Consider the following 15288-nt stretch of genomic DNA (forward strand, 5'->3'; position numbering starts at 1 on the left):
GTTATATTTGGATCTAAGGAGTTTCCCCTTTTTAATTCTTACATAAAGCCCTTTTTCTTTCCGATCTCATTTCTGCCTGTCCATCATCTATTTGGGAGTATTACTATCCTTTGGTCAGGAGGTTTATACATGTCCAGATACTTGTATAGAGGTGAAAACTGGGTGAAAACTCTTTGAAAGCTTTCATTGCATCAACAACATAAAAAAATTATCCAAGTCCATTTCTTCTTTTATTGCTCTAAACTTGCAAATTCTTCATAATGTTGAAGCTCCAATTCAATGGAACCTTCCTCACCAACAAATTAGGTTTTGAAGTTCCAAAGTTACAACAGACTAAAATATTTCCCAAGTCCTATTCTATACCAAGGTCATCAACAGCAGATAGGGTTTTAGAAGTCCCTGCTCCAAGAAACATCACTGAGGCAGCAAGTCTAAAATTGTGTACCCCTTTTAGAAGATTGCAGTCCTATCCTGTGATAATCAACCTCCTGCTAAGGAGGGGCTGCCTCCTTTACTGTGAGTGAACACTGATCACTGGGGCTTAGAACCCCTCCCACCATCAGCCCTGGGACCTGGGGCACCCCTTTACCAACAAATACAGGGAGCTTGTAACCACATCCACAGGGTTCTACTCTTAACAGAACAAAGCACCCCAGGGGATCTGCCAGGGTGTGAAGGCATTGAAACTCGGAATTCATTCCGTAATCTAAACCATGCCAAAGTCATCAACAATACATATAGCCATCCTGACAGAGGAAGACTGGAATAGTCTCCCCAGTCTCACTCTCTCCTCCAGCCCCACCCCCCCAGACAACATAGACACCCCTCTGACCAAAATTGCAAACACCAGAGGCAGAAAAGGCAAAAATCCACCCATGGCCTCAAATTTGGCTGAGTCCCATGCACCTTACAGTAACCTGTGCACAAGTTTTCCTCAAGAGATTTTCAGCCAGAGACCCAACTATTTCAGCTACTTGCTCCCAAGCTGGCCACCAACTCACAGGAGTACTAAAATGCTCTATTCTAACTCAAGTATTAGTTTATTAACAATATACCATTACATGTATTCACCATTTATACAATGATTACACCTGTTAAGACAGTACAACCAGAGCTATCCACAATAATACAATCAGGAGCCAAACTGAACCAGGCTAAATTACATGGAATGTCCATTTTACCAGAAGAACCTACAGAACCCCAGGAATATAGTACAGAACCTATGAAGTGGTACATAACAAAAATAATAAATAATCTGGAATATGGTATCACTACACTATTGCAGGTTTACTATATATTGGACTTACCAGTTTTCAAATGCTCAAGGAATGAACCAAGTGTGATCAAGGTGACTAGTCAAATTCCCTGGGGTACTGAGGTGCTTCCAGTTTGACGTACGTCTGGCTATACAACCTGCTACTTACTCTATAACAAACCCCATAGTGCGGGTCTCGCACATTAGGTTGAAATTGTGCTCCAAAGGCTGCTGCAGCAATAAAGGATGTGGGGTATGCAGGTGTTGTGTTCAACCAGTGGTGTAGTAGGGATGTACATTGAAAGACAGGTGCTCATAAAAGAGCACAAGCTGGTAAGTGTTGACACCAATATTATATTCATTCTACATTGAACTCAATAGGAGGGTAAATGGTTGTTCTTCTAATACAATCATCACAATACTTCACAATTTCCACTAATCCTTTTGGCAATAAGTTTATAGGTCTGTACATTAACAAGTTAGCGCTGGGTAACCACAACACTCATTGTTGCACAGTTCCACCAAAGCAGAAACCCTGAATGAGCTGGGTTTCCTTCATCTAAAATAAAGCACTGGAGAGAAGATAAGGTTGGGGAAGAACATCTTATGAGAAAGAGAGAGCACACTGGGTATGTGTGTGGAAGAAATGAGAACATTTACAATAGCTATAAAGAATATAAGAGTAATGTACAAAAGTCTAACCTATCTGAGGATGGTCTACATGTATTATGCTGCCACTGAAAAAAATATAATGAAAATAAACAATAAACTGAAAACATTACCCATGACCCAAAATAAAATGTACTATAAATAATTTGACATGTTATCATACAGCTGTCTTAAATCTCTCATTTAACAGATTTAAATATAATATCTAATTGACAATAAAATATCTCAAATTTTCTCGTGCCACTTCTGTCTGGAGGCATTTGAGTGTTGGGGGTTAAGTCTGATTGCATCACCACCCTTCTTAGCTGTTGGTAGTCTTGGTGTACATGAAGATGGCCACAATCAGACCATACAGACCCAGAACCTGGATAGGATAGAAATGCATTTTAAGTATCAAAATATACACATATTAAAAGGCCTATTCCCTCTTACAGGGGAGGTGGCCAGCCAAGGCATGCTCACAACCTTAACTTACAAAAATACCCAACAATGGGGAAAAAAATAAAATAAAAATACAAACCAAGTCCATACATACACAATCTATACATCAAAAGGTTCTTCCCCCTCATAAGGGATGTTGCCATCCAAGGCATGTCCCACACTGCTATTTGTTTCCTTTTTACTTTAACTCCTTGTGGATGAAGGGTCACCACTATCTCCTGCCCATTGCCTGGGTCAGATACAATGCAGCAACCCTCTTTTTAAGCTGTATTAGTTTAATGTTTATTTATATACCCAAAGAGGAGATAGATGGATGGGATGAAAGGGGCGTTAAGCAAGAGGGGAATGTCTGTTGAATGTGGAAGGGAGAAGACAGGGGATAGGGGTGAGTGGAGAATGGCTGTGTACAGATGATACTTCTGATAAAGCACAAAGGGAGAGGGCAGGGGAGTGGAGTGGTTGTGTGAAAATGATAATACTGACACAGCCAGAAGGGATTTCTCCATTTATATTGTACACATGAAGAAACAGAGGAGGGCGAGTGATTAAGTGAAGTGGCCTTGCTGTGAATGTAATCTTGCTGCACGGATTCTGACCCAGGCAGCGGGCTGGAGAGAAGGTTGACCCTTCATTCACAAGGAGCTAAGATGACAGGGAAACAAGAGTGGTGGATGGGAGTGGGTGCATGCCTTTGACTTAGCTATCTCCTTTACCAGGGGAAAGAAGCCCTTGGGGTGTGTGTATTTACCTAGTTGTATTATATGGGAAAGGGAGCTATGCTCATAGTGACCCATCTTTGTATCTTGCAACATCTAGTTTGTTCATAAATTCGTGTATGGTGTTTGCACACACTATTGCTTTGTCCAATTTGTTCCAGACATCCACCACTATGTGGAAAGTTTTTTTTTTCAGATCTCTTATATAACTATCCTTTTTGAGTTTTTCATGTCCACTTGTTTTTCTTCTATCCCACTTTAACAAGTCTTCCCTGTTGAGGACTACCACACCTTTCATGATTCTGTAAATGGCCAATAGATCGCCCCTCTCTCCTTTGTTCCAGGGTTGGTAGTTCCAGTTTAGACAATCTTTGCTCGTATGTCAATTTTGAAAGTGTTGAGGCCATCTTTGTTGGTGCTCTTTGGATTCTTTCTATTTTCCTTGTAGTATTTTTTATACTGGGTATCCATAGTGTCGCAGCAAACTCCAATCTTGGTCTTAACAGTTTTGATTGAGAGGATTAGGAGAGAAACAGAGGGAGTAATTGGTGAAGAACAGTGTGGGTTTAGGACAGGTATGGGTTGCATGGATCAGATTATTGTGGTAAGGAAGATGTGTGAGAAAGCTTTAGGAAAAGATAAGGATATTTTTTGGGCCTGTATGAATTTGGAAAAGGCTTATGACAGGGTAGTCAAGAAGGCCAATATATGGGATAGGAGGAAAGCTGTTAAAGAGCAGTCAAGAGTTTTTAAAGGGTGGTAGAGCCTGTGTTAGAATTAGAAATGGAGAGAGCGAGTGGTTTGAGGTAAAGGTGGGACTTCACCAGGGATGTGTTATGTAGCATTGAATGTTCAATTTATATATGGATGGGGTGTGAGAGGTAAACACAAAGTTAATAGGCTGGGGATTGGAAATGGTTAAAGAAAATGGAGAAAAATTGGAGATAAGCCATTTGTTGTTTGCTGATTACACTGTGCTTGTAGCAGGATCAGAAGGATTACGGAAGTTAGTGACGGAGTTTGGAAAGGTGTGTGAAAGAAGTTGAAGATAAATTTGGGGAAAAGTATGGTGATGAGATGTACAAGGAGAATATGGCAGCAAATTGGGAACGAGTATTAAGGGAGAGAGATGGAAGAAAATGGATAGCTTTAGATATTTGGGTGCAAATATGGCAGGAAAGGCATGAGTGGAGGTAGAATGTAAATTGAGAGAAGCAAGTAAATGCCTTGGGGGGATTATAAAGTGTAACGAGAAATTGACGGTTGGGAATGGATGCCAAGAAGAGATTGTATGGAGTGACTGTGCCAACAGCACTATATGGGGCAGAATCATGGAACATAAGGAAGAGTTTAAATGTGTTTGAAATGAAATGCCTAAGAAGTATGGTAGGGGTTACTACACTGGATAGGGTGAGAAACGAGGTGAGCAGGAGAGCAGGGGTGGAAAGGGAGTTGGGAGATAGGGTTGAAAGAGTATTGGGATGGTTTGGACAAAAGGAAAGAATGAATGAAGAAAGATTAGTAAAAGGTGTGGAAGGCAGAGGTGAAGGGAGTGAACATGAGGGGGCAACCAAGGATGAGATGAAAAGATGGGGTAAAAGGGGCATTGGGAAAGAGGGGAATGTCTGTTGAGGAAGGGAGAAGCCAAGATAGTGGTGAGTGGAGAATGATTGTGTATGGACAATGTTGTGATGCATGGGAATGAGGGAATACGTGTGAATGATATTTTGAAGGGATTTCTCCCAGTCTTCTCTTTTTCTGCATTAAGGGATGGAGAGGGGGTGCTGATTAAAGGAAACAGCCTTACTGTGGATGTGCTGTCTTGCTACATTGCTTCTGACCCAAGGCAGTGGACAAGATGCAGGGATGATCTGTCATCCAAGAGCCAAGAAAAAGAGGGAGTGGGTTGTGAATGGTGTGGGTGGAAGTGGTTTATGTCTGACTTTGGCTACCTCCTTTATAAGGGGGGAAAAGGCCATCGGTATACATGTTTCATATGCTGCTTTATTGCACCATTCTGTATATATAAAGATAACCTACTTATAGAACATCTAGTATGACGTGTGTACCGTTGCAGGGTGCACAGTCCTCAGTATAACAATGAAATTGGTGCACTACATTTGTCCTAGATATTCTTCACCCCTTCTTTCCATGTGTCCAAACCATCCCAATACTCTTTCATCAACCCCATCTCCCAACTCCCTTTCCACCCCTGCTCTCCTCACTTCCCCGTTTGTCATTCTATCCAGCCTAGTAACCCCTACCATATTTCTCAAACACATTTAAACTCATGAAACAAAACAATACCATAATAAAGACATCAGTAAAGAAGATTTAATAAGTAACACCAAAGTAATTGCTAGCAGTGGGGACTTCAGATGATAGTATACATTGGAAGCATTATTAATCAGAGAGAATTCCCCATCAATCAACATACAAGCCAATCAGACATCAACAATAAGCTCCATTAACTCTGCACTGCACTTTAATGTGAGGTCACCAACCCCAGCCACCAACCAGATGATTACCACACCACCCATAACCTCAACATGTGACCAGCTAGGGAGGTTAGCACAAGTATATAAACTGTCAAATCATGGCCAGAATATACATCTTATATTGTAAGTACCCTACATTGTATTACATGTAATTTATTTTTGGTAATATTATACTATTGTAAATTCACTGTTACAGATGCAATTCTGATGATGTCCCCGAGGACAAAATGTCAAAATATATCACATGGCTACATTAGGAGAGTTAATATCTGCTCATCCCCCTAATGCAAGAAGATTAACAAGACTTTTGGAAAACCTTATGAATAAGTTGAATAACTGAGAATACTGTCATTTTCAACTCTATATGCATACAAGACAACCTGCTCCCTTACTCTTCTGACCCTGGGCAGTGGACAAGGTGCAGGGATGACCCGTCATCCAGGAGGTGCTAAGATAAGAGGGAGGGTGCAGGGGTGTGGAGTGTATTCAGGGATGGAATGGGTGGGAATGATTTTATGCCTTTTCCTTTTTGGCTACCTCCCTTGTAAGGGGGAAAAAGCCCTGGTATATGTATGTATATGTATATGTATATGTATATGTATATGTATATGTATATATATATATATATATATGTGTGTGTGTGTGTGTGTGTGTGTGTGTGTGTGTGTGTGTGTGTGTGTGTATGTATGTGTGTGTGTGTGTGTGTAATAAAACCCACTTTGAAAATAAAATGAAAAGTGACCGAACATTTTCGTCTTAAATAGATGAAAACATTCGGTCACCTTTCATTTTATTTTCGAAGTAGTTTTATTACACATTTTGTGAATCACATGTTTTTGTGATTTATCTGCATATATATATATATATATATATATATATATATGTATATATGTGTGTGTATATATGTATGGACATAGTCAGCAAGTTGGATCAAGGGCATGCTTCATCACATGTATATATAAACAACTGGATATGCACAATGGGAAAGCATGAGTACTGACTGGACCATTGATCAGGCTAACCTTATATGGGTTGAGTTACTTTTGTTACTAATACACTCATGCACACAGCTCTGGGCATGTATAACTAATGAAAGTTTCACAAGACCAAGACTGGTTAGGTTATCCTTACATGGGATGAAATATCCATTATTCTGCCTTAAAAGGCATTGCTCTTGACCCAAACACTGATGGGGGACATAACCCTTCATCTAGTGTTGTGTGAAGTGATGTTAAACGAGTTCTAATTCTGTATGTTATAATTGTGTTGCTTTGATTTTCCAACCTATCTTGCCCACAGGAAAAGGGATATACAAAAAAGATTATAAACCACCTCTGGTTTTCCCCACTGCAGGGACCTAACTTAACTGGCCTGTCCAACTACTACACTTTCACTACCTTTATATGGGCAGCACATCTCATCTATGTTCACCAAAGGCTTCATGTTATATTCTATATATTCACATTATAAAAACCAATCATTTATCTCCTTAATTAGCCTTTGTAAATATTCACTGACAATCATATCCATTAGAACAGCTATACGTAATGCAAGTCAATTGACCCTGGATTGTCACAAACAATACCACCCATTAACAATATAAATATGAACACTGCCATTCTCCATTCACTACTACTCTCATACATACAGTTCCCTCACTATTCTTACTTCATCTGATCTACTACCTTCACATACTTTCTACTCCTTTCCCAATATACTTAGACTACCTTCAACAATGGGGATGGACCTTGAGTAAACCAGGAAAATATATTGATCAGGGACAGGAAAGGGGAAAAAAGTAAGTGTGAGTGGAGTTGCTGTGACAGGAGAAATTGGTAACTCAAGGAATTTATCTTTATCTTCTCTGTATTACTTGTAAATGGACAAGTGAGGAGGGTTGCCATGTAAGAAACCTGTGTGTGTGTGCATGCATGCGCCAGTTTTGGTTGTCAGGCACTGATGTGAAGGTGACATATTTTTCTGCATTGCTTCTGAATCAGGCTGAGGATGGGGAGGTGGGACAGCAATGGCCCTTCACCCACAAGGAGTTAAGATGAAAGAAAATTGGATGTTGGATGGGTGAAGGGTGAGTGCATGCCTTGGCTGGCTACCTTATTTATAAGGAGGGAAAAAATCCTTTGGAATATGAGCACACGTATCATCCATAATGGTACAAAACCAACTGTTCTTTTAAATAATATAAACAAGCACTTACCTCAGCGAAGATAAGGATGAGGATCATTCCCACGAAGAGTCGGGGCTGCTGGGCAGTTCCACGCACACCAGCATCACCAACAATGCCAATTGCAAAACCGGCAGCTAATCCTGACAACCCGACCGCCAAACCAGCACCCAAATGAACAAAACCGCTGAAGAAAAAGTTTAGATAATGTTAATTAAAAAAGTTTCAAATATATGGCATATATAAAAATGAACTTTGAAAAATTCCTCTCGGAATGGATACACAAGGAACACCTACTGGACAGAGATCAACTGGTATGTATATTTCTTAAGTGGATGGGGGGAGAGGGTCAACACGTAACAAAGTGGTGAATATGAACCACTTCTAGCAGTCAGGCCCTGCTATGGTGGCCTGCCTCTGACCCAAGCAACATGGCAAGGGACAAAGATGACCCTCAATCCTTGAGGAGCTATGATGGGAGGGACAATGGTTTTTTGCATAGGAACGAGATGGAGATAAGCAACAGGGTAAACCAGTTTTTTTTTTGCCCTACTCTACTCTGGAGGCACTGCATCACCTGACCCAAATGGTGATGCAGTGACTCCATCCACAAGGTGCCGAGATAGGAGGGAAGATGAACAGTTTGGATGGGTATGGAGCAGGTGTATGCTTTGATCTTTGTTGTGTACATATTAGTGTGGGATTGGGGCAAATGATGTGTACTGGTAATTGGTTATTCTACAAGATGGACATCAGGGAGCCACCTCCTTGCCACTCATCAAAACTTGTGAACACCCTCACCTCCAGCTGGAGGTGCAGGCATGACACTGTCCCCAGCCCCCGCCAGAAACATCAACTTCATTTCTTCCACATTTTCACATAAGAGCCAATAATCCAGCAACTCCATCATCCCTCATACTACTACAAGCCAGTGACACGAAAATTTCTGCATAGATTTGATTATAATACTATGCGAGCAAGCTCAATGTTTTTTCAAAAGATTAATGGGCAAGCCCCAAATTCAGTAAAAAAAAGAGCAACAATTATTTTTATTATCACTATAGTGGGCTCGCTGGCTGAGTAGGTTAGGGGGTTGTTACTTGCAGCGAAGGTAAGGGGATGACAGCCCCAGTCTGTAGCGTTTCAGTTGGGGCTGCACCTTCAAATGGAGATGTTCATAGGTTTTGAAGATGGGTGGCAAGATTATTCTGACATGTCTTCCAGTCCTATTGTATGAACATGACCATCATTGTTCCTAAAGAATAACAAATATAGGCTAAATTTTCAAACCTTATACAAAACACAGTCAATGCTTACAAGTAGAGAGAGTATCCTTCAGTGACAGGGACGAGTTTTCCTGCAATGAGTACTGCCACGACCAAACCATAAATGGCAATGATACCTGCCATAACAACAGGAATGATGCACTTCATGATCAGCTCAGGTCGCATCACAGACATAGCTGCAATACCGACCCCTGACTTGGCGGTACCATATGCGGCCCCAAAGGCTGTGAATTAAAAAGGAATGTATCAGTTAAAAGCAAACCACTAATATAAATAATACAATTGCTTACAAGTAAAATTTCATACGAATTCTGTTAAGTCTCAGCATTCATTCAATAAACACTACAACGCCTGCTGCCCCCCTTTGGAAATTATCCCACTGTATAAATAACCTAGCCAACAGCAGTCATATCAAGCTGTGGGGATCACCTTAGGAAACAATTGTCAACCCCCTTTACTGAGATAATGACCCTTATATTTTCCATTTTAGCCATTCTTAAGGATTCTTAAACTGAATAGCAAGTACATATCTATGCTGTGTCTTGCTGCATTGCTTCTGACCCATGTTGTGAGCCAAGGGAAGAGGATAGCTTTTCATCCACAAGGAGCAAAGGAAACAAATTGGTGCTGGGTATGTGCATGCTTTGGTTGGCTACCTCCCTTGCATGGATGAAGAAGCCTTGTAGTTTATAGAATATTCTACTTTAACATCTACAGTAGCTTACCCCTAGGACCCCACAATACATCCACACCATAAAACAAATTCTCTATGATAGACTGCCAAATTCACAGAAATAACTCAAAACAAGCAAGAATTGCTGTCGCACACCTACATTCAGGTCATCACCCCACATTAAAACACTACCAACAAAGGATCAGCATGGCAAAATCCAATTGTCCCAGATGCAACCACTAACCTAAACTCTGAACCCACACTCACTCCCCAGAAAACTTCAAGTGATTTATGGACACAACTGAAGCCCATGGCCAGTTTCCTGGTAGGTACAGGCCTCCTAAGAGAGAACAGGAGCAAGATGAATAATATATAATAGGAGCACAGGCTAAGCATAAGATTGAACAAGGGAATACATGTTTAACTTTTCTTTCACACAGGTGGGAGTGCACCATATGGCACTTGTAACCAATTATAATATTGTCAGGTACTTTGAAAACATGTCATGGCTATGGTTCAATAACCCATTAAAGCAAGTCTCATTTCCATGTTGCATTTTCAAAAATCTTCCTAAATGACAAGACAATGCTCAGTGTACTCTTCCATGTCTATCATACCCACAACTATTCATGAAAGGTGCCACACCAATGTCGAAGCTTTAGACAATGTAAATTTGCATTCTTTCACACAAATCTGTTTCCTTGGTGATTAGTTCCTTTGTCAAAGCACACTTGTCTTGTACACCTATCCCTCCCATTTCAGCATCTTTCATTATTCTGTCTGTAATTGCAATGCTTGGGTGAAAGGCACCACAGAACACTCTTCAACAGCATGGTCTAACAACTGAAGTTTGTTTACCTCCACTGGTTGAAATAGTAACACCATCCAATAAAAAGAATTTATGAAGTAGAGAACATCTTTTCAGGTCATATCATCCCTTCAGACATACATAACCTCCCTAACAATTCATGTGTACCCAAAGCCCCTTTCACCTTCTCCATTTAATTCTTGACTTTACTCTCAAGCCAACTTTTCCCACACTGTACCAGGCTTTCCTTGTTCATTCTATCCATGTGCCCAAACCACCTTAGCATTCTGATTTACCATTTTGAACAGTTCTCTTCAAACTTATGTTTTCTGCCTCTTCTCCACTCTACCCTTCTTGCAAAAAAACTCATCTCAAAAATGTTGTCCCTTCCTGTCTTCATCAGTCCAAATCTTTGCAAAATATTGCCACAGTTACAATTACTCCGTCCTACCTCTGCATTAATCCTCATATGCCCCCATATGGAGGTATTGATTACATGTGCTATGCATTCAATGTTTCAAGGACTCTAGTGGCTCCCTATGGACAAAGTCAATCCATGTTCATTTATCATTGGAGACTGTCTCCATTAAAATCAAAGTACATAAAATCTGATACACCAACTTCAAACACTCCTTTCTATTACCTTCCTAAACCTCCCCTTTACTATTTCTGGAGAGAGAGAGAGAGAGAGAGAGAGGAAAAAAAAAAAAAAAAATCTGCTATCAACTCTTTTATCCTATAGCTACTTTGGCTCACAATCATTCAAAAACTTCTCTACAAATTACATCCATGAAATAAAGCACCACAATGATAGTTCATATACAAAACACCTAAGAAACAAACTTCATTCTAAATTTTCATACCAATTTACATTTGACTCAATTTTTTTCTCAACCTGCTTTCTTAATATTAGTTTTACAAAATATAATTTCCATTAAAAAAATGAATAAAAAAAATCTCCTAGGAGAAGGGTGGGGCTGCAAATTTCTAGCCACAAAAAACCTCCCAAGAAATTAGCCCTTATAACTTTAGGCAACTCAAATCTGGTATGAGCACACATTGCATTACTTCTATATGTAAAAAAACCTACAGGACCATTAGGGAATAAAAATATATTCAGGTGGCAAACCTACAGCCTATCCCAAGCCCAGCTTCAAACCCCTTCTTAAGTATAACAGGTACAAGAGCTTTAGCCCGGGGGGAATTCCATGCAGTGATTACCCTGAACACACACTTGGTTGCATCACCTCATCCCGATCACGCACTTTTCTTTCTTCTTGATACTCCCGTTTTGCTAAATCACCCCCCCCCACCCCATTAAGAGTCATTTCTAAATATGTGAAAGGTCAGATCTCAAATGTAGTGCTTTGATAATGGCAAAACAAAGCAAATGTGCACAGTACATCTCTTTAACAGATTTCAGGATATGAACATTTCTCAAAAGAAGACAGATCTAATAACTTCTCCAATCTTATGTCTACTTTAGGCATTATGAAATGGACCAAAACCTAATAAAACATGTTTAATGCATCCCGATTTTTACAATTACACTCATTCGCCACCTAAATATGGAGGAATAAACTTGTAGTTCCAGGAAGGAAGGAAAACAATACTGATATATGAAAAATAAAATAAAATAAACATTTGGAGCACCCCCCTTCTTGTTAACTATATTCATCAATACAAAAGCATATGAATGATACATTTCCAAAATTGAGGACACATTTTAACTCACAGATTAACAACTGTAATTCATGACCACAAGCGCTCACTCAACTCTTAATAAATTATGTTCATATGAATCACTGATCACATTTAACTATTAACTAAGTTGATCCTCATCTACACTTTAAGGCATGGCAGGACCAACATTAGACAACTCAAAGTTTTCCTATCATGGCAGGAAAACAGCCACACTTGAACCCAGACAATAGGCCAGCATTTTTTTTTCATCTGAAACATTACAAGGCCTAAGCACTAGAAGATTGGGGGTCATGGTTTTCCAACAAGGATATTTTTTCTTTAACTTGCCCCACCCACAAATATTCCACATGCTTTACAATGAAGTTATGGAAGAACATGATAATGTGTAAAAATCCTTTATTAACAAAGTGAAATTCCTTTCACAAACATCTTGTCCAAATGTGTGTAATGGAAAATGTGCATTAATGAAAAAAACCTTCCCTGACAAGACTTACACTTACCCATTCCCTAGCCATGTGGTATTAAGTGCATGAAGTTCATGGGGCCCTCAGCAACACCTCTATGGACCACCCATATAGTATTCTTTAATGAATGTAGACTAACCCCAACTCAAAAGGGAATGCAGTCACAACTACTATTACCTTTTTGCAACCCTAAACCTTTCCACCACACAACTACAATTCCATATTCCCTCAACACCATACAAGGAAATTATATGGCCAAAAGTGATCCAACCTGTTTCAAACGTCTTTCATGGGTGTGAGGACAGTGTTAAGCCACCTCTAGATGTCTTGCTGTACTACCTTTGATTCATGTATGGCAAGGGAAAGGGGATGACCTTTTATCCAGGATATGCTAAGCTGGTGGAGATGAAGTTGGAAAAAAGGAGGGTGGGCATAGTTCAACTGTCACCCTCCATTATAAGGGGAGGAGGTAAGGCCTTTTGGTATGTGTACAAGTATGTACATGTCTGCTGGGCCTTGTATGGGCACTGATTGCACACTTTATGCAGGCAATATTTTGGCAATTAAGGGACACACCTACAGACTAGTCGCATGGCATTCTTTTATGAAAGAATACTAATATATATATTAACTACCATCCCTGTTTTGTTACCCCTTAAACATGTCCTTTACAATCTGACAAAATATCAATACTATGTGTAAAGTACAAATCACAGCAGTGATGCCCTCCATGTTATAAAAGTAACTGGGGCAGAGCAAGTGACTTATGATTCCCCTTTTCCCCCATAAAGAATTATGGCAAAAGTATGCTTTGCTGCAACTACCTGCTTTACATGGGTAGTACAGCCATTGTACAAGTACACATACCAGCTACAGGCTAACTGATGTAGTGATACAGTTTGCCTACTAACAAGCAATTTTGAGTCTGGTCCTCAACTACAGTTGAAAATCACAGCACTGCAAGATTGCACCCTCCTCTGTTGAGCAAGGAATTCTCTAATGTGTGTGTGGGTGTGCTTACCTAGTTGTATTATATGGGAAGGGGAGCTATGTTCATGGTGACCAGTCTTTGCATCTTGCAACATCTAGCTTGTTCCTCTTGTATGGTGTTTGCACAATAATGTTTTGTCCAATTTGTTCCAGACATCCACCACTCTGTGTGGAACTTATTTTTTCAGATCTCTTCTACAACTATCTAGAGTTTTTCATGTCACCTTGTTTTTCTTCTATCCCACTTTAACAAGTCTTCTCTGTCAAGGACTACCATGCCTTTCATGATTCCATAAATGGCCAATAGACTGCCTCTTTCTCTTCTTTGTTCCTGGGTTGGTAGTTACAGTTTAGACAATCTTTGCTCGTATGTCAATTTTTAAAGTGTTGGGTCCATCTTTGCCATCTCTTTGCATTCCTTCTATTTTCCTTGTATTCTTTTTTGTACTGGGTGTTCATAGTGTCACAGCATACTCCAATCTTGGTCTTATCAGTGTGACTAGTATTTCCTTTACCATTACCTCATCCAAGTAATTAAAAGTCACCTTTATTGATCTTAGTAAAATGTAGGTTTCTCCATCTATTTTGTTTCTGCTTGTCTAGGGACATGTCTTTGGTGATGATTACTCCTAGGTCCTTTTTGGAACCAACTTTACTTCCTTTTCACCAATTTTATACTGTCCCGATATATATATATATTTTTTTTACTTTTTCCAAATTCCATTATACTACATTCTTTAATGTATGTATGCATGTATGTGCATGTTTATGTGTCTCAATAGTATCCATGAATTGGGCCATATGCAAACTCTGGTAATTCATCTGGATGTGTAATAGTTGCCAATAAAAAGACCAATACATGACCCAAGATCAATGAACATTACTGTCTCTCAAACACACAAAACTTTACATCTAAATCACTTACTGGACCAAGCCCATCAACCACCTACTGAGAATCCAGAGATAGGCAAGATCATACCAATAACATTTACATAACAGTACATCCTGGGTTAGTTTAACATTTGTAAAGGATAAAAAATATGCCATCTGCAGCGAGGGAAGCCAATGCTATTTGAAAAATTGAAATATTTAAGCTATGATGGCAGCCCTCTTCCTCCATGTCCTGCGCAGTCATAATTCACACCTGGTCAGTCAACAGATCAGATCCTAGCACTATGAATGTCTGAGGAGTAACTATGGAAATTCTACAGAGGCTGCTTGCAGCCAAACTTGATCAAGGTGATTGAATCTTTCTCATAGGGTGCTCATCTTATGTGGATCAGTCATCCAAGGAATATTGACCTGATGAATGGTCTAACACCTTAGGGCAAGGCTGTGAAGCATCAACTTTGAGTCCTGTTTCTCTCCTGGTAATTCAGGAACAAGGAAAGTGTTTTGTCTGCAATGGGCATAGTACTACAGTTGTCCATTGATATTAAGAAGCATCCCTTGGCAACTTCATGGCCACTGATCTTGCTTTTGTCAATAATGCTGTATTTCTTGCAGAGATGATGGACATTCTGTTTGCAGCTTCAGTCCCTGCACAAGGCAGAATCATTAGGACTACAGGTCTGAATTATGACCAATATCTAGGCACTTGAG

The 15288-nt window shown here is 39.8% G+C and overlaps 1 protein-coding gene across 1 annotated transcript in view; it reads right to left on the reverse strand.

Moving 5' to 3' along the window:
* Positions 1-1021: 1021 nt before the first annotated feature.
* LOC143023440 (V-type proton ATPase 16 kDa proteolipid subunit c) overlaps positions 1022-15288 on the reverse strand; it is a 16447-nt gene continuing 2180 nt past the window's right edge. The window contains exons 2-4 of the mRNA XM_076181964.1: positions 9079-9271; positions 7795-7948; positions 1022-2288 (exon numbers count right to left, since the gene is read on the reverse strand). Coding sequence (XP_076038079.1) covers positions 2226-2288; positions 7795-7948; positions 9079-9271 — 410 coding nt within the window. The 3' untranslated portion in view covers positions 1022-2225. The remainder of the gene's footprint in view (positions 2289-7794; positions 7949-9078; positions 9272-15288) is intronic.

Source organism: Oratosquilla oratoria, chromosome 3 (assembly GCF_046742065.1).
Source record: "Oratosquilla oratoria isolate Oo_2021 chromosome 3, ASM4674206v1, whole genome shotgun sequence".
Lineage (NCBI taxonomy): Eukaryota > Metazoa > Arthropoda > Malacostraca > Stomatopoda > Squillidae > Oratosquilla > Oratosquilla oratoria.